General features: G+C 40.8%; 2 protein-coding genes across 3 annotated transcripts in view; one reads left to right on the plus strand and one right to left on the minus strand.

Annotated features, from left to right (window-relative positions):
• Nucleotides 1-990: 990 nt before the first annotated feature.
• On the minus strand, nucleotides 991-24,908 carry psmg2 (proteasome (prosome, macropain) assembly chaperone 2). Its single transcript, XM_072569813.1, has 7 exons — nucleotides 24,613-24,908; nucleotides 22,592-22,763; nucleotides 19,645-19,703; nucleotides 17,131-17,249; nucleotides 11,683-11,856; nucleotides 9,145-9,265; nucleotides 991-1,907 (listed from the first exon to the last, which is right to left on the minus strand). Exons 1-7 carry the CDS (start codon nucleotides 24,670-24,672, stop codon nucleotides 1,815-1,817), a joined length of 798 nt encoding a protein of 265 aa, XP_072425914.1. The 5' UTR covers nucleotides 24,673-24,908; the 3' UTR covers nucleotides 991-1,814.
• Nucleotides 24,811-25,150, plus strand: part of cep76 (centrosomal protein 76) — a 59,007-nt gene continuing 58,667 nt past the window's right edge. The window contains exon 1 of one of the 2 annotated variants that reach the window (XM_072569809.1): nucleotides 24,811-24,927. In XM_072569809.1, coding sequence (XP_072425910.1) covers nucleotides 24,826-24,927 — 102 coding nt within the window. In that variant the 5' untranslated portion in view covers nucleotides 24,811-24,825. The remainder of the gene's footprint in view (nucleotides 24,928-25,150) is intronic. The other variant, XM_072569811.1, reaches the window with a different exon arrangement.

The raw sequence follows: 25,150 nt of genomic DNA on the forward strand, positions 1-25,150 counted from the left end.
GGGTGTGGGAATCTGGAATGCACTGTGAGGATAGAGGCAGAAGCTGTCAACATTTTAAGTATGCTAAGGCATACAAAGCTGGGGGCCAAGTGCTAAGAAATGGGATAAGAATAGTCATGTGGTTATTCATCTAACCATGGCAAAGTTTGATTCTTTAATCCAGGCAGATCAAGGAAGCAGACGTAGAAAGTCTTCTACATTTGGAATTAGAATTGAATCATGTGCTGTTGGCGTTAATCTTATCCACGTTAGCTGTCTGTCTAACCAGCACTGAATATTAAACTAATTGAATGGCACTGATGTCACTATTCAAGCCAAATTCACAGTTCATTTCACACAGGAAACAAATTCAAGTAGAATATTCTTGTTCTGTACTGGGGGTATTCTAGAACTAAGGAGCATAGTCTAAAAATTAGGGTTAGACCATTCAAGAGAGATGTTGGGAAGCACAAAGGGTGGTAGAGGTTTCTCTTCTGCAAATGGCAGTTGATACTAGATCAGTCTGAGATACATTTTTGTTAAGCAAATGTATTAAGGGATATGGCCAAAAGCAGGTATATGAACCGTCTTGATGGGGGTGAATAGCCTACTCCTGTTCATATGTTCCTAACATGCTGCTGGATATTAGCAAAAAATTTATAAAGAAAGATCATTGCCAAAATATTTGAGTACAGAAATGCTGAGATCACATGTCACTCTTTTTAGGACATCACAGCACAGCAAATTGTAGCCCATGCCAACATACTCTAATGTAGAAAATATATTTAGAATTTTATACACTTATGTCCTTCTAAATACTTAAGTGATTTCGAGGGAGTGTGACATTCTAATTCCAAAAACCTGGAAACAGGTCATAGGTGAGCTTTTTGAGCAGACATCTAAGCAAACAGAGTATGGTCTCATCCTCTATAGCACAGCAGATGTCGAGGCAGATGTGTCTAGGGATAATTCTAAACAGCACTTAAAACACAAAAAGCATAATGCCAAAAAGTAGGGAAAATGTTTTATTTTTTAAAAAAGTAACCAAATATTAAACTTATCTGGTTCAAGTGAAACTTTAATACATTTTTAGAGCATATAGTATACAATAAAACAGATTTATACAATACACTGCTTCTCAGCATACTTCTGAAATGAAGATTTTCCCACAAAACCATATACAGCACTTAGGATTACTATAAAAAAAAACAGGTAATTCGACCTAATGGGTGTTTATGTTCCATTTTAGCCCATTCCTGCATTTAATTTTAATCTATCATCATAACCCTCTATTCCCTTCTCCCTCTTGTGGTTCTCTATCTTCTCTTCACAATCCAGTAACACTACTCACTTAAGCCGCACCTAACAGCAGCAAGTTTCACATTCTCAAAACTCAAACAGACATTTCTTCTGAATTCTCTATTAGATTTCTTCTTGACGATCTTATATTGATGTCTTTTGGTATTGGTCTGCCCCACAAAACATTCTCTTTCTCAAAAACTGTTCATACTTCAGTCACTGCATATACACTAATTTAGAATTTAAAGATATCACTTCCTCCTTGTAAACACACCAACATGAGGACAATTTTACAATTGAGTTCCTACTCAAGCCACCTTACATTTAACTGCTCACTTATCTGGAAGTGAACATTGCATTAGAGATTTAAGAATTGATATTCAACATGAATTCAACAGATGTGAGGTAACAGTACATAATTTAGGCTTCCAAGACTGATTTCTTTTAAAAAGCTATGTCATTACATGGGTGACCAACAGTGTAAACATAGCTTCAATCCATTTACTGTGTAGTAAAATGAGTTTGGACCAACTGAGTTAGAAGAGAGCTGGTGGAATGCCACTGCCAAACAGTAACCTCCAAGAACTAGGGATCTTCCACTGAGCTTGTGTTACACCATGTTGATCACTCTGAAAAATAATAGATGTGAACAGTTTGATTAATGAGATGTGTTTCCTTCTCAAAGGATTAATTTCAAAGAACATAATCTGACAAACTAACAAAAATTGTGAAAGTTTCAGTTTACTTGAAAATAGCTGGAACTAGGAACCCTGTGTTAGCTCTATGACAGTAACTAGTAGGGAAGCCCAATTTGCTGTGCTTGCCTTAAACACCGTATCATACTTGGACATATCTTCAAATCTATTACTGATTAGCATTTGCAGATTGAACAAAATTCTTTCCATAAAAAGAAATCCCAGATTGATAGTGACAACAGACAAGCAGAAAACTTCTGCATCAACAGCAGTATGTTAGACAGGATAGAACTTTGAAGCTCAGCATAAAGAAAAACAGAGATTCAGCTGTACAATGAGGAGCCAAAACAAATGGCCTCAGGATGTATGTTTTGACAGGAGCTGAATTGCTCAGCTGGAGGAAGTTGAGACTTTCCCTATTCCAAATGGAAGGCGAAATTGGTTTTGGAGGGGACATAACATAGGATTTAACAGAATCTAAGGATTTACCAGAAGGATTCCAAGATTTGATTTCAACATTCTTTTCAAAAATTATATAATGAAAGGGAAGTGGCCAGTTCTCCCAATTTAGGGATTTTTTCTAGTTTGGATTAGTTTTAGCTGAGAACCCAGAGAAGCTGCTGGAGTGAAAAGGGGTTCCATGCTTCAGTAAATGATTGCTTAGCCAATTCTCTTTGCCATCTCTCTCTCCTATTAGGACCAGTGTTTGAATTTACCTTTTTGCCAAGGTGTATATTTATAAGATATTGCAAGAAATCGGATCAGCTCTTTGTTAAATTGCAGGGCATACCCTATCGGTTGGGTTTTCAAATCTTGTTATTTTAAATGCTGTTTTCTTTTAGTTGTGTTTTCTCAGTAATGTGTAAATAAATTCTGTTTTACTTGAAACCAAGTAGTTTGACCAGCTGCATCACTTCCAGAATATCCACCCTACATTTATCTGAAATAACTAGAAAGATTAGGGTCGGGGCTACCTTCCTAAATGTTTTGAGGGGGTCTGGCCTGGTCCATAACAAGTCAAATCATGTACAGATCAACAAACACAAAGAAAAAACAAATAAAGTTCAACAAATTTAACTTTGAAACTATCTACAGGAATTAAATCCAACAGTTTAAATCTTTTTTGAGATGAGTGCAGACTTCTGGGAAAGAGGAGAGTCAAAAGTTTCAGTACATGGTGCAAACAGAGGGCAGTAATGAAGCCCCACAGTCAGGCTTTCAGGAGTTAGGGAGGAAGTTAAAACGTAGCACCTTAAAAGAAAAATAATGACTGCCAGTGCCACACACGAGTCAGTGTTGAAATTGGAAAATGAGGAGGATCGGTGTGTGGCTTGAAGACCAGGAAAAAAAGGGCTTTAAATTCTTGAAGCATTGGGACCACCAGAAATCACCTATTCAAAATGGGACAGATTGTCCCTCAATAAGACTAGGATTGACGTTCACTTGGCAAGGTTCGCTAGTGTATTTGGGGAGTGTTTGAAAATGGGCACCATCAGCATATAGAAGTAGAATAAGGTATCTAACATGAGTGTACTAGGCACTACAAGATTGGAGCAGACTGGAAAGACTAAAAGGAAGTATGTATAGAAATGCACAAAGTGCACTTTTGCTTTGTTTTAGAACTATGCAGGTCAATAACCGAACACATTCACAAGAATCAGAGTCGTCATACAGCATAGAAACACGCCCTTCATCCAACTAGTCCATGTCAACCATGCTTCCAAAATAAACTAGTCCCACTTGCCTGCATTTCACCTATATCCTTCAAAATCTTTCCTCTTCTAAATATTATAACTGTACCTCCATCTATCACTTTCTCTGGCAGTTCATTCCACACACTAATCACACAGTCTAAAAAAAAAGTTGCCCACCATCACCTTTTTGAAACTTTCTCCTCTCACCTTAAAACTCCCCCTAGTTTCGCACTCCAAAAATGGCCTCACCACCACCCTGTATAACATGACCTTCCAACTCCTATCCTCAGAAGTCTGTGCAATGAAGGTGCTAAATGCCTTCTGCAATTGTTTTCCTTTTGGTAAATTTCTATGCAGTCACTAGATGTCATTTTCTTTTCAGCTGGAATCTCTCCCCAAGACACCCAAAGCAAGCTGCAAATTAAACTTATAAGTATTTAACATCAAAGCAAACACCACAAACTCTCAGTCCAGCAGACTTGCCTCCACTCTCTGGCACCTAACTTAACTTCTGGATTGTTCTGTCTTTCTCTATCACTGGATCCCCCCAATGGCACTTCTTTAAAAACACTTCCAAATTTTAATTCACTGAACTATTCAATTCTAACTCCTCACTTTGAACTGGTAAATAAAATGCATGCAAACAACACAGACCACTAGAATCGCAGCAAAGCCGCAAGCTCACAAATGCAACTCTAAAAATGACAAAATCATGTCCCCTTTTCCTAACATGCCCCTTTTTCAGGCATGAGCCCTTCTTGAACACCAAATGCTTAAATGTATAAAGCTATCAAGTAGTGACCACCCTACCTCTTGCAAAAATGCCATCCCGTATTCCCAATTCCTCCGCCTCTGCCGTATCTGCTCCCAGGAGGACCAGTTCCACCACAGAACACACCAGATGGCCTCCTTCTTTAATAGACCACAATTTCCCTTCCCACGTGGTTAAAGATGCCCTCCAACGCATCTTGTCCACATCCTTCACCTCCGCCCTCAGACCCCACCCCTCCAACTGTAACAAGGACAGAACGCCTCTGGTGCTCACCTTCCACCCTACAAACCTTCGCATCAACCAAATCATCCACCGACATTTCCGCCACCTCCAAAAAGACCCCACCACCAGGGATATATTTCCCTCCCACCTCTTTCCACCTTCCAGAAAGACCGTTCCCTCCATGACAACCTGGTCAGGTCCACGCCCCCCCCTACAACCCATCCTCCCATCCTGGCAACTTCCGCTGCCACTGCAGGAACTGCAAAACCTGCGCCCACACCTCCTCCCTCACCTCTATCCAAGGCCCTAAAGGAGCCTTCCACATCCATCAAGGTTTTACCTGCACATCCACTAATATCATTTATTGTATCCTTGGCTCCCGATGCAGTCTACTCTACATTGGGGAGACTGGGCGCCTCCTAGCAGAGCGCTTTAGGGAACATCTCCGGGACACCCGCACCAATCAACCACACCGCCCCGTGGCCCAACATTTCAACTCCCCCTCCCACTCTGCCGAGGACATGGAGGTCCTGGGCCTCCTTCACCGCCGCTCCCTCGCCACCAGACGCCTGGAGGAAGAATGCCTCATCTTCCACCTCGGAACACTTCAGCCCCAGGGCATCAATGTGGACTTCAACAGTTTCCTCATTTCCCCTTCCCCCACCTCAACCTATTTCAAAACTTCCAGCTCAGCACCGTCCCCATGACTTGTCCTACCTGCCTATCTTCTTTTCCACCTATCCACTCCACCCTCCTCCCTGACCTATCACCTTCATCCCCTCCCCCACTCATCTATTGTAGTCTATGCTACTTTCTCCCCACCCCCACCTTCCTCTAGTTTATCTCTCCACCCTTCAGGCTCTCTGCCTTTATTCCTGATGAAAGGCTTTTGCCTGAAACGTCGATTTTACTGCTCCTTGGATGCTGCCGGAACTGCTGTGCTCTTCCAGCACTACTAATCCAGAATCATTATGGAAGACACTAGTGTTGGAAAGGAGATATCCCCTAGAGGGAAGGGTACAATCCATTTGGTTACAGCAAAGTCACATACTTTCGGTAGTTTTCTGTGGGCCGCCAAATAGTGAGGGGGTAAAAAGAGAGAGAGAGAAAGAGAGAGAGAGAGAGAGAGAGAGAGAGAGAGAGAGACAGCAAGAGCGTGAGACAAAGAGAGTAGCAAATCAATCTGATTCTGGGGTTTCTATTTTTCTTTAAATTCTTCCATAGGCAAAGTCAACATTCATTGCCCATTCCTCACTGGTTTGTAAACAGTTAGATGTCAACTACATTGCTGTAGACAGTCACATGGAGGTTAGAGCAGGTAAAGGTGTCAGATTTAATCCCAAAAGGACAATAATGAGTCAGGTGGGTTGTTATGAGAAGCAATGGTAGACTTGCCAATGCAAATATTCCAGTAGGCGAGATTTGAATTTGCAACTTCAGAGTATTAATAGTTTACACATCTATCAGTAGGATTACAATAATGTTAGAGCAAAGGAGAAAGATTAATTTGAATTCATGAACTGCGTTCAGGAAAACTTCTTTGATCGTGATGTCCTTGGCCTAACTAGAAAGGAGGCACATTGCACTTAAAATATTAACACCGGCTGTCTCTACATAGACACTGGCAGACCTGCTGAGTTCTTCCAGCACTTTGTTTTTATTTAGAAAGGAAACATTGCTGAATCTGGTGCTGAGAAATAAGGTGGACGAGTGTCAAAGGGGGAATATTTGGATCGGAGTGATCCTTCAGGGGAGGTGACAGCCTAGTGGTATTGTCACTGGACTAATAATCCAGAAATGCAGATAATTTCCTGCGACAGACAGGTTGGCTAAACAGGCAGCCAGGCAGATGGAATTCAATAGAGAAGTGAAAGATCTAGCATCTTAGCAGAAGGAATAAGGAAAGACGACATACAGTCAACAGCACAATTCTGAAGTCTGCGGGAAGGGAGGGGTATGGGATTACATGTGGCTTGATCTTTGAAAGTGGAAGGATGTATTCCGAGAGCAATTAGCAAAACAAATAGGACCTTTGGCTTTATAAGTAGAGGCAATCAGTACTGAAGTGGGGGAGTTTTGCTGAACCTGGTTATCTCAACTACAGTATCATATCTGGTACTGTAACCCAGTTTAGGGAGAATGTTAACTCTTCTCTGAACCCTTTAATTGACAGTCATGTTGAGAGGGCTGGGGGCGAAGGTCGACAGAGAATTAAATGACAAAGTTAATTTGAAATATCTGGGGTTGCCCTTCTTGAGATATATCAAGGTTTTGACAGGCTTAGGTAAGACAGACAAAAAAACCCTCTTCTCATTAGTTGATGATGCAAGGAATTGGGGACATAGATTGAAGAGTTTGGAAGAGAGATGTAGAAGGAATGTGAGCAAAAATGTTTTCATGGAGTGAGTAGCATTGGCCGAGAACCTATATCCTTCGAGGGTACAGGAGTTAAAAACAATAATTTCAAAAGGAAAATAATGGGTATTTGAAAAACACTAAGTTTCAGGGCTTTAGGGAACAGGCCAGGGAATAGTCTGACTTGATTGTTCAGTGGAGAGCCAGCAGTGAATTGACAGGCTGAATAGTCTTTTTCTGTGCTGTAAGTTACTGTTTAAGAAACAGCTTGACATTTAATTAACAAATATTGTATCAATTGGTTCCAACTTTCTATAGCATGTTTGGTGGGTAATTAATCTGAAAATTCAGCAAGTTCTTAAAAATACCAAGGAAGTTAAATTCAAGAGGCTATTAGACTAGGTGGGATTGAAGTTCACAAAGAAGAGGTATTAGAAATCCTGCAGAGTGTAAAAATAGATAAGTCCCCTGGGCCAGATGAGATTTATCCTAGGATCCTCTGGGAAGCCAGGGAGGAGATTGCCGAGCCTTTGGCATTGATCTTTAAATTGTCATTGTCTACAGGAATAGTGCCAGAAGACTGGAGGATAGCAAATGTGGTTCCCCTGTTCAAGAAGGGGAGTAGAGACAACCCTGGTAATTATAGACCAGTGAGTCTTACTTCAGTTGTTGGGGAAGTGTTGGAAAAGGTTATAAGAGATAGGATTTATAATCATCTAGAAAAGAATCATTTGATTAGGGATAGTCAACACGGCTTTGTGAAGGGTAGGTCGTGCCTCACAAACCTTATTGAGTTCTTTGAGAAGGTGACCAGATAGATGAGAGTAAACCGGTTGATGTGTTGTATATGGATTTCAGCGAGGCGTTCGATAAGATTCCCCACAGTAGGCTATTGTACAAGATGCGGAGAAATGGGATTGTGGGAGATATAGCAGTTTGGATCAGTAATTGGCTTGCTGAAAGAAGACAGAAGGTGATGGTTGATGGGAAATGTTCATCCTGGAGTCCAGTTACCAGTGGTGTACCATAAGGGTCAGTGTTGGGTCCACTGCTGTTTATCACTTTTATAAACGACCTGGATGAGGGCGTAGAAGGGTGGGTTAGTAAATTTTCAGACAACACTAAGGTCGGTGGAGTTGTGGATAGTGACGAAGGATGTTGTAGGTTACTGAGAGACATAGATAAGCTGCTGAGCTGGGCTGAGGGGTGGCAAATGGAGTTTAATGCGGACAAGTGTGATTCACTTTGGTCAGAGTAACAGGAATACAAAGTACTGGGCTAATGGTAAGATTCTTGGTAGTGTAGATGAGCAGAGAGATCTCGGTGTCCATGTATACAGATCCTTGAAAAGTTGCCACCCAGGTTGACAGGGTTACTAAGAAGGCATACGGTGTTTTAGCTTTTATTAATAGGGGGATCTAATTCCGGAACCATGAGGTTATGCTGCAACTGTACTCCAAGTGCGGCCGCACCAGAGTTTGTATTGTGTACAGTTCTGGTCACCGCATTATAAGAAGGATGTGGAAGCTTTGGAAAGGGTGCAGAGGAGATTTACTAGGATGTTGCCTGGTATGGAGGGAAGGTCTTTACAAGGAAAGGCTGAGGGACTTGAGGCTGTTTTCATTGGAGAGGAGAAGGTTGAGAGGTGACTTAATAGAGACATATAAGATAATCAGAGGGTTAGATAGGGTGGAGAGGGAGAGCCTTTTTCCAAGTATGGTGACGGCAAGCATAAGGAGGCATAGCTTTAAATTGAGGGGTGATAGATATAGGACAGATGTCAGAGATAGGTTCTTTACTCAGAGAGTAAGAGTATGAATGCTTTGCCTGCAATGGTAGTAGATTCGACAACTTTAAGTACATTTAACTCGTCATTGGACGACTGGACGTACATGGAATAGTGTAGGTTAGATGGGCTTCAGATTGGTATGACAGGTCGGTGCAACATCAAGGGGCGAAGGGCCTGAACTGCGCTGTAATGTTCTATGTTCTGAGAGATCAAAAGAGGGAAATGGTGAAGTAGGAGCAAATCCAGCCAATCTTTGAAATTGCTGCTGGATTTGCACAAACAATCTAAGCAGTCACCCAGGAGGAGAAGGGGCAAACGAGAACTGAAGAGTAAACTTACTGGCTTTTCTTTCAACTCCATCCACTCATTCAGGAAGTTCAGAAGGTTGAATGCATCAGGGATATTATCTCCTTCGGAACAGAAAATGAGGAGCACTGCCAATGGGATTCCTTCAGTACAACTGTACAAAATTAGTACAGGAGTTAGCACACAAACAGGTACAGTAACATTTCTCTTTTTGATAAAACTGAAGAGCATCTATACAAAAAAAGTTCTTTAATCCATCACTGTTGACTTGTTAAGCAGTTCTTGACCAGAGCTCCAGTAAATGTTTTCTAGTATTTTATCTTATACTGAGTCAGCTTTTAAATAACTTGAGGTTGACTGATACAGCTTTACTACAACAGTCCCCTCTTGTGGCTTGGCTGAGAATGGCAGATGAGTGCAACCAGCACTCAGACCACAACACAGATTCTAAATAGAAAATCAGAAATTGCTAAAAAAGCTCAAGAGGTCTGGGACCATGGAGAGAAATCACAGTCAATGTTTCAACTCGAGTGACCCTTCCTCAGAACCCGCATCCACAGTTCTTTCCATTTATATAGATTTCAAATATCTTGGAGTAATTGTTGGGATACCCTAACACTTGTGGAAACAAAAAGGATTGTATCACATCGACCTTTGGCAATTTAGAACTCAAAGGAGACTTAAGATGTTGACGAAGAGAAGTAAAACAGAATGAGTAAATTTGCAAGGAACAGAAAACATGCTTCTACAAGTGCACAAAAAAAAATTAGTGAAGACAAATATGGCCCCTTACATATTACAACAAGAGAATTATTAATGGGGAACAATGAAATGGCAGAACAATCAATTACTTTTGTTCAGTCTTTATAAAAGATACAAAAAAACTTCCCAATAATGCATGCGAAATGCAAACTCCTTTTTGGAAAGGAGGAATTGATGGAAATTAGTATTAGTTAAAAAATGCGGAGAAATTAATAGACTGGAAGCTATTCTCCAAGGGCTGATAACCTACATTCCAGGAAACTAAAAAAGATGGAAATAGTGGATGTGTTGGTTTTCATCTTCAAAACTTCCGTACAGTAAAGATAAAGTTGAGCAGAGTCCTTCACAGTAACTTCAGCTAGTGCGGTAAATCAATCCACATTGTTGGTAGCAACCAGCCATCCAACCAATTGAGCTGACTGACCCAGTACTGACATAGTGAAGAATGGCAAATATAACCCCAACACTTAAATAAAGATAGGAACTTTTAAACTGGCTAGCGTAACATTAGTAGTAGCAAAAATGCTGGGTCTATCATAAAGGATGTGATGACAGGACAGTGGGAAATTTTCAACTGCTTTACACAAAGTTAGGATGGTTTTATGAAAGTGAAATCATACTGACAAGCATACAGCTTTTTTTGAGAATGTAACTAGTCCATTAAATGAGGAAGAACCAGTGTATTTGGATTTTCAGAAAAGGTTTGATAAAGTCCCACCTAAGAGATTCATGTCCAAAATCAAAGCACATCACATTGATGGTAATATACTACAAGATTGAAAATTTGTTAAACTGTAAGAACGAATGGGACTTTTTGAAATGGAAAGCAGTGACAATTGGGATACCACAGTGCTTGATCCCAGTTATTCACGATACATATCAATGATTTGGACGAGGGAAGCAAGTGTAATATTTTCAAATTTGCTGATGACACTAAACTACATGGGACTGAGAGAGTGGTGAGGAGGATGTAAAGAGGCTTCTAGGTATTTGAGACAGATTGTGAATGTGTGGAAATGTATGGTGGATGAAATAACAATGTAGCTAAATAGGACAGAAGTCAGTCAGAAAAGCAAATTATCATCTGGAGGGAGACAGGTTGGGATAGGCAATGTGCAATGAGATCTGGATGTCCTTGTACACTAATCACTGGAAGTGAGCAGGTGCAGTATGGAAATGAATGAGTGAGATTCAATACAAGCTGGAGGAACAACACCTTATCTTCACCTAGGTCTTCAGGACTCAACATGGCATTTAACAATTTCAGAACATGAATATGCTCTCCCTTGCTTGTACCCTCCTGCCCACAGCCCAATGTAGTCCTGTAAATCCTGTTACAGCACAACCAACCCATTTGCAAATATTTATGCACCACCTAGTTATTACACCTCTCTCAGTTCATCATCAGCAATCGGTTTGCCTATTCTTTTTTTCTGTCTGGATATCATCTCAATGTACTCTGTCTTGTCTTTCTGCCCACCTCAACCTCAACCTCAACCCCATCCCATCATCAGCTACATTCCAACTTTCCCCAGATACCTTCAGTTCCAATGAAGGGTCACTGGACTCAAAACTATTTTCTCTCCACAGACGCTGCCAGATTAGTTGTGCTTCTGCAGCACACTGCCCTTTTGATGTGGCAGCATGTTTGGAACTAAATTGCAATTGAATTCTGTCCCACCAACTCCAACAGTGCAGGAATCAGAGAGCTCAGTACAACCTATGCTGACTTGTCCTCTGTAAAGTCATTCTCAGTCTTAGCACGTTACTAGGATCCAGGTCTAACATTAAACATACTAAAATTCGTACCTATTATGGTACAATGATTTTGTGATGCCACCTCCAGGGATGGAAATCTCCGCTTCCACCTCACTAATCCCAGGAAATGCTGCTACCCGTTCAAGTTCTTTCCATTTGAGGGTCTGGAATTTGTCTCCCACAATGGTTTGCAGAGCAGGTGTTGCCAAATATCGCAGTGGAGTGCTGTAAAAATAGTTAAGATTTTTTAGGAATTGTGTTCCATAACCTAAAATTTAGTTTTCGATGCAAATGTTTCTTTATTGAAAGCTTACAAGTAATTAAGTCGCGGGCTCTCTCAATTTACAGTAATGTTAGAGTACAGGTCGTTCCGCTATAACACACGTTTCATTAACACAAATTAATTGTAATGTGACTGATGAACTGGGGACACTGTTCCTAATGGGCAAACGTTTAAAATGTGTGTAACCTGTAACTTGATTACATTGCCAATGCTTTAAGTGCTGTTTCTAAAGTGTGAATTTTCTAGAAGACAGGGTTGCACAAGAATGCAACCAATGTGTCATAGAAGAACTACCCATAAGCAGTTAAATGTAAGGTTTCTCACTCACTTATCCTTCTAAACTCTATCGAGGACAGAGCCACCAGGCCTTCATCTCACGGATCATTCATGTCAGCTTCCTCCAATGCCAGCACATCTTCCCTTAGATACAGGACCCAAAACTGCTCACAATATTCTAAATGCAGTTTGACCATAGAGTTATACAGCCTTAGCTCTTGGATTCTAGCTCTCTTGAAATAAATGCCAACATTGCATCTGCCTTCCTAACTGTCAAATAAACCTGTATATTAACCTTAAGAGAAGCCTGAACTAGAATCCCACCTCCTTTTGTGCCTCACATTTGAAACCTTGCTCCATTGTATTACATCTGCCACTTCTTTACCTACTCACCTAGCATGTCCAAGTCCTTCTGCAGCCACCCCTCTTCCTCAACACTATTTGTCCCTCCACTTATCTTTAGGTCATTTGCAAACCTAGCAACAATGGCCTCGGTTGCTTCCTCCAAAGCATCAATGTATAACACGAATAGTTGTGGTCCCAAAACTGACCTCTGCAGAACTCCACGAGTTACCAGCAAACATCCTGATAAAGATCCCCTTATCCCTACTCTCTGCCTTCTGCCAGTCAGCCAATCCTCTACCCATGCCAGTACCTTGCCCCTAACACCATGGGTTCTTATCATATTTACAGCCTCCCGTACAGCAGAGTCAGAGTCATACAGCACTGAAACTCTTCAGTTCAACTCATCCATGCCAACCAAGTTTCCCAAACTAAACAAGTCCCATTTGGCTGTGTTTGGCCCATATCACTCTAAACCTTTCCTATTCATGTATCTGTAAAATGTCTTTTAAATGTTGTAACTGTACCTGCATCCACCACTTCCTCTGGCAGTTCATTCAGCAAAAAAACCACCCTGTGTGAAAACATTGCCCCTCAGGTCCCTTTTAAAACTCTCTCCTCTCACCTTAAAAATATGCCCTCTAGTTTTGAACTCTGCTACCCTCAGGAAAAGACCTTAGCTAATCAACTTATCTATGCCCGTCATGATTTTATAAACCTATACAAGGTCATCTCTCAGCCTCCTAGACTCCAGTGAAGAAAGTGCCAGCCTATCCAGCTTCTCCTTATAACTCAAATGCTCTAGTCACAGTAACATAGAATCATGGAATCCCTACAGTGATGGCAGCAGGCCATTTGGCCCATTAAGTCCATACAACCCTCCGAAGAGCATCCTATCCAGACCCAACCCCTACACTATTCCTGTAACCCTGCATTTCCAATGGCTAATCCACCTAGCCTGCACATTCCTGAATACTAAAGGCAATTTAGAATGGACAATTCACCAAACCTGAACATTTTTGGATTGTGGGAGGAAACCAGAGCACCTGAAGGAAACCCATGCAAACGCAGAGAGAATGTGCAAACTGCATACAGTTGCCCAAGAGTAGAATCAAAACCAGGGTCTCTGGCGCTGTGAGGCAGCAGCGCTAATCACTGAGTCAACATGCCACCCCTTGTAAATCTTTTGACATTGATATCTTTGTAAATCATTTCTGTACCCCCTCCAATTTAATAATATCCTTCCTACAGTAGGGCAACTAGAACTGTTCACAGTATTCCAAAAGTGGCTTCACCTGTACAATCACAACATGACATCTCAACTCCTTTGGTCTAAGTAATGAAGGCATGTTGCCAAATGCCTTCTTAACCAACCTGTCTACCTGTGACACAACTTTCAAGGAATGATGTACCTGAACCCCTAGGTCCCTCTGTTCTACAACATTCTCCAAAGTCCAACCATTAACTATGTAGGTCCTGCCTTTGCTTATCTTCCCAGAATGCAACATCTTGCAGATAAATTAAACTCCATTTGGACAGAGTACCTCTGTCCACTGGCCCAATTGACCAAAATCCCCGTGTACTCTTTGATAACCTTCTTCGCTGTTTACTGCGCCACCCCAATTTTTGTGTCATCTGCAAAATTACTAGATCACATCCAGTGGCTCTCCTTTGTCTAACTTGCTCATTACGTCCTCAAAGAATTCTAACAGATTGGTCAGACTTGACTCTCTTTGCTGAAGCAATGCTGACTCTGTTCTATTCACCACGTACTTCCAAGTATTCTACAATCTTATCCTTAATAATGGGCTCTAAAATCTTACAAAGACCAAGGTCACTCTAACCAGCTGATAGTTTTGGGTCTTCTGCCTCCTGCCCTTCTTTAACAGGGGTGGTACATTAGCCACATTTCAACCCTCTCTGATCATTCTTGGTTCCAGTGATTCCTGAAAGATCACAATCAATGCCTCTACAATCTCCCCAGCTATTTCCTTCAGAACTGTGGGCTGTAGTCCACCCATTCTGGATGATTTATTAATATTCAAACTTTTCAGCTTCCCCCAGCACCTTCTCCTTGGTGATGGCCACCACACTTATTTCTTCTCCCGACTCTCTTCAAGGTCTGGTAGGCTGCTTGTGTCTTCCACTGTGAAAACTGATGCAAGGTAGACGGGTATTGAAGATGGTGTTTGGTACGCTTGCCGTCATTGGTCAGTGCATAGAGTATAGGAGTTGGGATGTCATGTTACAGCTGTTCAGGACATTGGTGAGGCCACTTTTAGAACACTGCATTCAACTCTGAAACTTGAAAAGAGTGCTAAACAGATTTACAAGAATGCCGCTAGGATTGGAAGGCTTGAGCTATAGAGAGATGTCGAATAGGCTGGGGCTTTTTCCCTGGAGCGTCAGACGTTGAATGGTGACCTTAGAGTAAAGGGAAGACCTTTTAGAACAGAGATAAGGAGAAACTTCTTCAGCCACAGAGTGGTGAATCTATGGAATTCATTGCTACTAAAGGCTGTGGAGGCCAGGTCATCGAGTTTACTTAAGACAGAGATAGATAGGTTCCTGAGTAAGTTATGAGGAGAAAGCACGAGAATGGGGTTGAGAAACGTATCAGCCATGATTGAATGGTGGAGCAGACTTGATGGGCGAAATGGCCTAATTTCTGCTCCTATGTTTTATAGTCTTATGACCTTATAGAGGTTTATAAAATCATGAGGGGCATGGATAAGGTGAACAGCCAAGACCATTTTCCAACGGCAGGAGGTAAGGTTTAAGGTGAGAGGGGAAAGATTTAAAAGGGACCCGAGGGGCAACTTTCTCACACAGAGGGTGATGTGTGTACGGAACAAGCTGCAAGATGTGATGGTTGGAGGTGGTCCAAGATTGAGATGGTCCACGAATCGGAAGAGTTTATAGGATTACGAGTGAAATGCTGACAAATGGAACGAGATCAGTTTAGGATACCTGTTCGGCGTGAACAAGTTGAACCTAAGGGTGCTGTATAATTCTATTACTAAGTAACTGTTCAGTTCCTCTGCTACTTCTTTGTTCAACATTATTACTGTTCCAGCCTCATTTTCCAGTATCCAATATCCACACCAAACTTGCCTTTTTCTTACCACTTAGATATCTTATTTTATATTACTGATTGGCTTACTCACATATTTCATTTTCTCCCCTCCTTATTGGCTTTTTAGTTATCCCTACTGGTTTTTAAAAGGCTTCCTAATCCTCTGGCTTCCCACTCATCTTCACCACATTCTATGCTTTTCCTTTTGCTTTTATATGGCCCCTAACTTCCCTTGTCAGTCATGATAGTCTCATCCTCTCCTTAATATGCTTCTTCTCCCTCGGGATAAATTCCTGCTGTACCTCCCAAATTACTCCAAGAAACCCCTGCCATTGCTGCCCCACTGTCTTTCCTGTTAGGCTTCCCTTCCAATCACCTCTGGCCAACTTCTCTCTCATGTCTTTGTAGTTACCTTTACTCAATTATAATACAGTTATATCTGATTCACACTTCACCCTCTCAAACTGCTGAGTGAATGCTATCATATTATGATTACTGCTCCCTACAGGTTCCTTCACCTTAAACTCCCTAATCAAGTCTGTTTCATTACACATCATTCTCCTGCTCCTTGAATGCTGCGCTTTTCCAGCAACACATTTTTCAGCTTCATTACACATCACACATTAATACACATCTGGTGTATAGGAACAGAAATTAGGCCATTTAGCCCATCGAATCTGCTCCATCACTCACTCATGGCTGATAAGTTTCTCAACCCCATTCTCTGCTTTCTCCCTGTAACCCATGATCCTCAAGAACCTATCTATCTCTGTCTTAAATATACGCAATGACCTGGCCTCCACAGCCTTCAGTAACAGTTAGTACACAAACAACCTTGACAATTTTTTTTTAAAATGGGAAACTTGTAGTTTTAGAGATTGTTTGGCATTTTGAATTCCAGTGCTGGATATCTCTCAGAATTGTGAAAAGCTTTGTTCAAAGATATTACGTACCTAGCCATTGTCTTCTCCTGAAGACAGTGACATTTGCCAAGTTGCAGTTTTACAGGACCTCACCAAGTGGCTTTTCAGATGAGTTTAGGTAAGAGCCAGGAGGCAATTCAACCATGGGAATATCATAACTGAGCCTTTTATTTAGCCTCTTGAGAGCTAAATATCAAGAGCAGGACCATTCAAATAAAAACTAAATACTGCAGATGCTGGAAATCTGAAGCTGGAAAATCTCAGCAGGTCCAACAGTACTTGTGGATAGAGAAACAGAGGGAACATTTCAAGTCCAGTATAACTCTGTTTCTCTCTCCACAGATGAAGCCAGACCTCTAATTTCTCCAGCAGTTTTTATTTTTGTTTATAAGCAGAATCATTGTTGAAGTAATTCCTCTTACGTAATCTGGACACAGGACAGTCGCAGTGGCCCCCAAGCCCTCAACGATATCAGAAAACCCAGCCAGAGTTTAGGTTAGAACTGGTTTCTATGGGCCATTACTGAAAAGTTCTCATAACATGCAAAATCTCATCAAGCCATCTTTCAATGCTAATCACAATGGTGACACTGTACCTACCCAATGAGCTGTTGGTCAACACGATGATAGGCATAACTGCTGGACAGGACCACAACTTTGCTGAATTCACTTTCTTTAATCCAAGAAAGCAGCTGTTGTCGAAATGAGCGGTGTTTACCCTAAATGGTTGGATGACATTCTAATTATTAGAAGAGAATTAAATCTCTAAAAAGACAATTCAGCCCAACGGGTCAATGCTGATGTTACTGTTCCATACATGTTTCCTTCTCACCCCCCACTTCACCACTCTTTGTCGGCTAATCCTGCCATCTCTACTCTAGGTTCTATGTTGATTAGCTTTTCTTAAATATAGCTATCCTGCTTGTGTCAACCATATCCTGTGGCAGCAAGTTTAACATTCAGACTTTGCTCTCTTTGGACAGAGAGGTTTTAGGGCACTTAACACCCTGACTATTTCAATTGAATCAAAGCAGACAGACAGCAGCCCGGTGCTCAACTAAATCAAATGGAAATTTCCCTCCACTAAAGTTACAAGTCACAAGACAATTATCTTTTCATGCATTCTTTATGGTAACACCACTACCAAAATCTACGTGCCAACTAATCAGCACTTGCCACTGATGCAGTACGATGCTGGTTTTCCCCTTGACTTGGTTTTTCTTACAAATTATCCTGAAGAGTGCATGACAAAAAGTTTCAACAAAATGTCTTTTTCAGCAATACTAAAATTGATACGGAGCCAATTGCTGAACTGACTGGATAATAACCAGATACTTCCTTATTCATGTGCAAGGCACAAATACAAACCTGTTAAAATAAAAAAAGTATCACAATTTTGAAAATAAAATTAATCTTGGGAGATTTGGAGGGGGGAGGAAAGCTTATGAGGGCATAACATGAATAGAAAATATTCCCTTTAGTCAAAGAGTTAATAACAAAGAGGCAACATTTTAAGGTGAAAGGTTGAGAGGGGAAATCGAAGGAAATACTTTTTCATCCAAAAAGTGGTGGGGGTTTGGAATGCATGGCCTTGGAAAGATAGCTGAAATGAAAACCTCACAATGATTAAAAAGTACTTACACGAGCACTCGAAATGCTAGAGCATTCAAGGTTACGAGGCTAGCACAGAAAATGGGACTAGTGAACATGCAAATGTATTTTTTTGCAGTGCAGACTTGATGGGCTGAATGGCCTCTTCTGTACTGTATGATATTATGATACTTTTCTTAAAGATATATTTCACTTTTTGATAAGTGGAAGGATTTTGGAATGAAACAAACGTTTGTGCAGTTCCACCATACAATATTGTACATAAGAGTTTAGATTTCTACCAGTTAAACAGGAGACAATTCTCTAGCACTTTAAACAGCTCAAAGACCGTAGAAAGCCATACCATCAATCAACATACGTTAGCCGCAATGATGTTGACTAAGACATTCAGACATTCTGAATGCCTCAGTGTAACGCAAAATTCAGTGCATACTAAAAGCACCTGTGAATTAATTATTAATCAACTCATTGTTCAACACATTGTAAACAACTCAGTCCCCAGTCACTTATTCTGAAAAGAGAGAAGCAATTCATTTTGGGAGGACTAACAAGACAAGGATCACACGCTGATTAACAGCGCCCTAGGAAATATAGAGGAACAGACAGACCCATGTCCACAGATCCTTGAAGGTAACAGGGAAGGTAGATAAAGTAGTTAAGGCAGCATATGGGATACTTCCCTTTGCTAGTCAAGGTACTGAAAGAGCAACAAGATTATGAATGGAGCTGTATGAGACATGAGTTAAGCCACAGCTGGAGTACTACGTGCAGTTCTGGTCACCACACCACAGAATTGTGCAAGAGAGGGTGCAGAACAGAATTATCAGAATGTCATTTGGGCTGGAATGATTCAGCCATGAAGAGACTAGATATGGTAGGGTTGTTTTCCTTAGAGCAGAAGGCTGAGGGGGAGATTTACAAAAGTATACAAAGCTCTGAGGGTCACAGAGAGGGCAAATACGGAGAAATCTTTCCTTGGAATAGAGAGGTCAAGAACCAGAAGGGAACTATATTAAGGTAAGGATTAGGAGGTTAAAAGGGATCCAAGGTAAAAATATTTCACCCAGCAAGTTGTGGGTATTTTGAACTTGCTGCAAAAAAGGTGGTAAAAGCAAGAACCACAAAATCCCTACAGTGCAGAAAGAGGACGTTCAGCCCACTGAGTCTGCAATGACCCTCTGAAGAACGTCCCGTCCCTATCCGTATCCCAGTATGAGGTTGTTACCATGGCTAACCGACCAAACATGGACATTTCTGGACATTACAGGGCAATTTTGTTCAGCATGTCCAATCCACCTAACCCTCTACACTTAAAGCTATTTAGACGAGTGCTTGAAATATCACAGCCATACGGCTATGGGCTAAGTGTTGAAAAACAGGATTAGAATAAATGGATGTTTTATGACTGATGGGAAAAGGCCCATTGCATCCACATGTTGTAAAAACTCTACATCTCAATATAACATAATAGCCAAAACTGTCTGACTTTATTATATAGAATACCTGAACAATTGGAGATCTAATCTGCAGGACTGCCAATTTCCGGTCTGCTGATGCATAAACTGTATTAAATACGTAACACAAAAGTGATTATCACATTTACGTTTCACTATTATACGAATCGATTAATACACTACTTCAAGAAGGAAAAATATCTTACCAGAATATCAACTTTTATTTTAATAACAGAATAATAACAAAAACAGAATCCTTACTGGAAGGAATTACAATTATTATATACCAATTAATTGTATGTTTTCCAATGCCAGCTATTATAAACAGCAATGTTAGGAAGGCAGGGCTACAGACAAAGAAAGACTTGCATTTATACAGGAGCACAGGAATAGAAGTAGGACCACAGAATCAGTCAGCCACGTGAGCCTATTCAGTCAGTTGGATCACAGCTGAACTGTAGGTTAACTCCATCATCCACTTTCATTCTATATCCTTGAATAACAGTGATACAATTTTGCAAGACAATCTCAGTTTTAACATTAACTGATCTAGTTGCAACAGCTTTTGTTATAGCAAGGGAAAGAAAGAAAATTTGAAATTTCTATGAATGTTTGTCAGAGTAGCTTGTGTCACACATGAGAAGACAACTTCTCACACATGAGAAGACAATTTTAAGGTTGCATCCCTTGTTCTGGGTTGCTCCACAGAAGAACGGATTTCTTTCTATTGAATTTTTTTTTTCTGCATTTTTGTTTTAAAAGACTGAAATGGGAGAAGGACAGCTTTAACATCTAGAACTATGGAAGAGATTGCTGCACTTTTCCAAAGGTGGGGTGGGGTGGGGGGTGGGGTGGAGTGGGGTGGGGTGGGAGGTTTATGCAGACAGGCTAGCATCAATCTGCTATATGGTGCTGGTCATAACTCAATGTATATATAAGTTGAACTATGACCAGCACCGCATAGCTGATTGGTCATCAATCTGAAGCCCATTTACTGATGCCAAAGGCTCTGCCTGTCAACAACCATGTGATTGGCTCCAAGGTAGCTGAACAGCTTGCAGGTGTGAACAATATGGCCAGAACCTCTAAAAGGGGAGGTTGCCTTTCTCTCTTTCTGCAGTTTAAAAAAAACTTAAAGCCTAGAAAACCAGTTTATTTTCCCTCACCAGTTGCTATAAGCTACTGCTTTTCACCAGTAGCTCAAAAACTTTGCAAATGGTGAACCCAGTCACTCAATGCCTCCTGCAAGAATGGGAAAAGTGCTTGGAGAAGACAGACTGAAGACCAATAACTTATGGCAAGCAAAATGGATTATCTAAGCAAATGCTATCAACAGGAGGCGATCGAACTGCCTTCCCAGTTTATTCCTCTTCCCCATAATGCTATTTTCTTTTTAAACGTCTGTGTGTCTGTAGAAGTGCAATTGTAACTAGTAGAGTTGTATGTTTACAGTTCATAATTGTTTGACAGTAACTAGAAATTATTTGTTTGTAATAAATAGTAATACAGAAATCTGGTCTCTTCTTTATGATAATCTGGGTATAAAAATACAAGACAGTTGCATATTGAGGACTTTGATAAAATCTTTAACTTTTGTGATGAGTCTGGGAATAGTGAGACTTGATTTTACCCCAGTAGCCCTAAATATCTACCCTATCAATTCAGTGAAACAAAGATTTCAGTTACTGTATATCATCCATTAATAACTCTGTTAATGCAATCTAATGCATGAATGCAACCTGCTGTTATAATTTGACCAGGTAATATTTTAGTTCAAAGTATAGTGCTAAACTTGTGGAGCAGACCCATAATGCCTATCAATTCAAATCTCAATCCTCAATGAATTTTCCAACCACAGCAACAAAGATGTAATAAATAGTGAAGTCTGATGTTTATTAAGGTGTTTCAGAATTTATATCTATTAAAGCATCAGATATCAATCTTCATGAAATTACTCAGCTATTCTAGTCAAGTACAGGTTCATAACAAACTACTATCATCAGCCCCCTTGTAGTTGGCACATAATTATTAAAGGCCTGACACATCATGCAGAATAACTTAAAAGGGGGACAAAGGTATAGTAGTAAAATCATTATTAGCCAGAATTTAAATTCAATTAATAACTCCAGGATAATATTAGTCTCATTAATAATACTCTTGAAACTACAAGGTTACTGAACCAGAAGGGTCTGATGTCAATGTCCTGCAGCGAAACAATCTGCCATCCTTATCCAATATGACCTACACAGGACTCCACATTCACAGCAACGTGCTTGGCTCTGAAATGATTTAGTCTTGAACAATTTGGGAAGAGAAATAAATGCTAGCCTTGCTAGTGATACTCAGATCCCAAAAGCAAATAGAAAAAAACCTTTGCCAGACTTCAAAGAGATAGTTAAGAAAATAAAATTACATTAACAATATTAAACAAAAGTCAGAAGAGTATTAAATTTTTTTAAAAATAAAAGTAATCTTTCATCATATCTCCGTTAGACAATCATATTCATTAATGTGCAATTGCAGATAAATCCAACTGCCCCTCAAAGACTTGTGCCATTACATATTGGGTTCAATTTTGCTATGTAAAGAACTAATTTCATTTAAACTTGTATTACCTAGTGTTTTAATTTCTGACACTGAACAATTTGTCTCAAATTAGTTTCATTTGTCCCTTTCATAATCTTCAAAGGTCCTTCATAGTACATGGTTTTGTCCCCTGCACAGCAACAAAATTACTTCATCAATGTTGCAAAGGACAAATTATATATTCATAATCACATTGTACAATCCCTTGTCATCCTTCAAGCAGCCTACTGCCTTTCATGCAACTAAACGATGTTGCCTAGTTCGGTGGAACTTTTCTAATCATATCTAGGTCACAACCCCCAGCATCTCCAGAATTCCTCGAAGATTGAACCTTGGATTTTTGTTTTCTACATGTGAATTTCTAAATATATTATGTCAGAGTTCTTCATCCTTGTTCTCCTACCACTCACCCTCAGAGCTGACACACATGTCCATTGAGTTTTCCGAAGTTGTTGCATATGGATTGTTCCCCACCACTGGAAGTAGGCAGTCGCTGTGGATATAACCAACCCGAGGCAAAGCGAGGGTAGAAATGATCAGATCCACCGTTAGCTGACCAACATTACCCACAGACACAACTGGCTGGAAGATTGAAAATTTGAGTTAATTGAAAATTGTATATTCATTGCATTCTGCCACATAACTTGATCCTTTATTGGTTCATATGCATTCCTCACTTTGCAATTACCCCTCATTATTAGACAAAATCCATTCATAGTCACCATATGACACACAGTCATCACAGCCATGATGAGGTATGTTCAATATACAGGCCTTTACTAATATAATAATGTACATGGATGCAAAAGCAGCAACAGTGAGAGCTTAGCCATACCTTATTTTACACGTGTTAGAATACAAAACGTTACATATCTACCTGGTATTCATGGCATCTTTCCCCTCATTTCCATCCACCGATAATAGATTTGATATTGAGAACAGGTGAGGCATAATTTGCATTATGATTATATTCTATAATCCTGTGCTAGTTGTGCGGAATAGCAAATATCTACATTGGCCATTCTGTCCTTGCAGATACCAACTTCCAAGATCCCTTTATTCTGCTAAAGTGTTGTCAGTTCCTAACTACACATTCAGAACATCTTCAAAGTAACAAAGAGAAATTATATATTTGCGAGTGTACTGCACAATTGTTTCCTATCCCTCTCAAGCAGTCTGCAGCCTCAAACACAAGGAAGATATTTGGCACCATCATGTCTACAATCAACAAAGTTCTGATACCACTTTCTCATTTTCCAGCTTTCAGGCCATTGCCCTGGAAGCTATGGTAACACCAGTGAATACGTAAATACTGCTTAAATGTTACAAAAATTTTGGACTCAACAATCCCTTCAGGTAGTTAGTTCAAGATACCCACCTCCACCTTAATGAATACAGTTTAATCAAATCTCCTGTTAGCGTTCTACTCCTTACCTTAAATCTATGATCTCTAGTATTAATCCCACAATGCCAATTATTCCCTATTGATCATTGTCTGTCCAAGTACAGACATATACTGCACACCCCACAAAGTATGTTTTAATAACCTACCTATCACCAAGGTTAGATTGACTGGCATAGGACCCCCGATAAATCCTACCTTGCCTCTCACCTCACATCCACGGAGTCTGTGTATTTACGCATGTTTATGGCTACTTAACCCATCAATATCTACCTCTATCGCAACTGTATATTAGTTTCTTATAATATTACACAGACCTCCACCGTTATGTCATTATCTGCATGGTCATTTTCCATTGTGAAGTCTTGGCTAAGTATTCAATGAGAATTGCCGCCACGTTTTCTGTGTCCACATATACATCACCTCTATTGTCCCAAATCAATCATAGTGTTACCCAAATTCTCTCCTTATCTTTATACAATTTCCTCCACGACATATTGAACTTAGCAGCATTGTAACAGGCCATTTGGTTATATTGGTGAACGGCTCCTCGCAGCCCGTGGCCATGTCTTTAATAGGCTCTGGAAGAATCAAAAAATGAAAAACTGCAGAAAGGCATGGATGACAGCTAGAGGCTCATCCACCAGATCAAAGGGTAAATGCCTAGAGGATGTTTACCCTCGTGTGGGGTGTCTAAAATCAGAGAGCACACACTCAGAATAAATGGGATCCAATGTAAGACTGAGATGAGGAGGGATTTCTTTTCCCAGTGGGTTGAGTCTTTGGAACTTCTTGCCACAGAGAGCTGGGGGGGGGGGGGGGTGGGAGGAAGAAAGAGTCCTGGTGTACAATTAAGGCTGAGAGAGATAGGTATTATTATTTACTAATATAATAATGTACATGGATGCAAAAGCATCAGCTGGGACCAGGGCAGGAGAGCGAACTGGAGAAATGGCAGATCAGTGATGACCCCACCGAATTGCGGAGCAGACTCCTGTTTCTATTTCTATTTCCAATTATAGTACAAACCATGATGAGAGTGTAGCGTTTCAGGCTTACGGAGCCATCCCCACTCGGGATGAAAACCATCTCGACTCCACCGTCTGAATTCCTTCAACCGCCACTTGCCTGGCGCCTTCTGATGACGTGTACTTCCCCCAGACCCTGGGGCCACACACGGACAGCGTCGCAGAATTATGAGGCGCGTGTCCGCCTGCGTTGTTTTTCTTAAAAATCGCTCTTATGAAAGAAACAACCACCACAGCTGTAATTTGCAAACGTCACCGAGCAAATCCAACTGTTACGAATTTTGCAATTGGCGCTGGCCGGTTGAAACGGAGAGACGTGAGAGAAAATTCCCGCATTAATTTTGAGACTTGAATTTCAAACAAAGTTGGCCGTGAGGGGGCGGGGCTTGAATCACCGGTTGAGGGGCGGGGTTAAATCACAGCATGGGGGCGGGGATAGATGAGGGTGGGCGGGGTTTGACGTGTGCTCATGCGCCGTTTGACGTCGCTGGGTGCGGGGTGGGATTTGGAGGTGGGCGCGGTTCGGCGTTCGTAAGAAA

Source organism: Chiloscyllium punctatum, chromosome 5 (assembly GCF_047496795.1).
Source record: "Chiloscyllium punctatum isolate Juve2018m chromosome 5, sChiPun1.3, whole genome shotgun sequence".
NCBI lineage: Eukaryota > Metazoa > Chordata > Chondrichthyes > Orectolobiformes > Hemiscylliidae > Chiloscyllium > Chiloscyllium punctatum.

Excerpts from the sequence above, each read along its gene's own strand:
- psmg2 (XM_072569813.1), bottom strand. The coding sequence starts at position 24,672 with ATGGTTTTCATCCCGAGTGGGGATGGCTCCGTAAGCCTGAAACGCTAC. Across the intron at positions 11,857-17,130 it reads GTTGACCAACAGCTCATTGG|CACTCCACTGCGATATTTGG; the intron begins GTAGGTACAGTG and ends CTATTTTTACAG. Across the intron at positions 1,908-9,144 it reads TGGAGTTGAAAGAAAAGCCA|AGTGATCAACATGGTGTAAC; the intron begins GTAAGTTTACTC and ends ATTATTTTTCAG.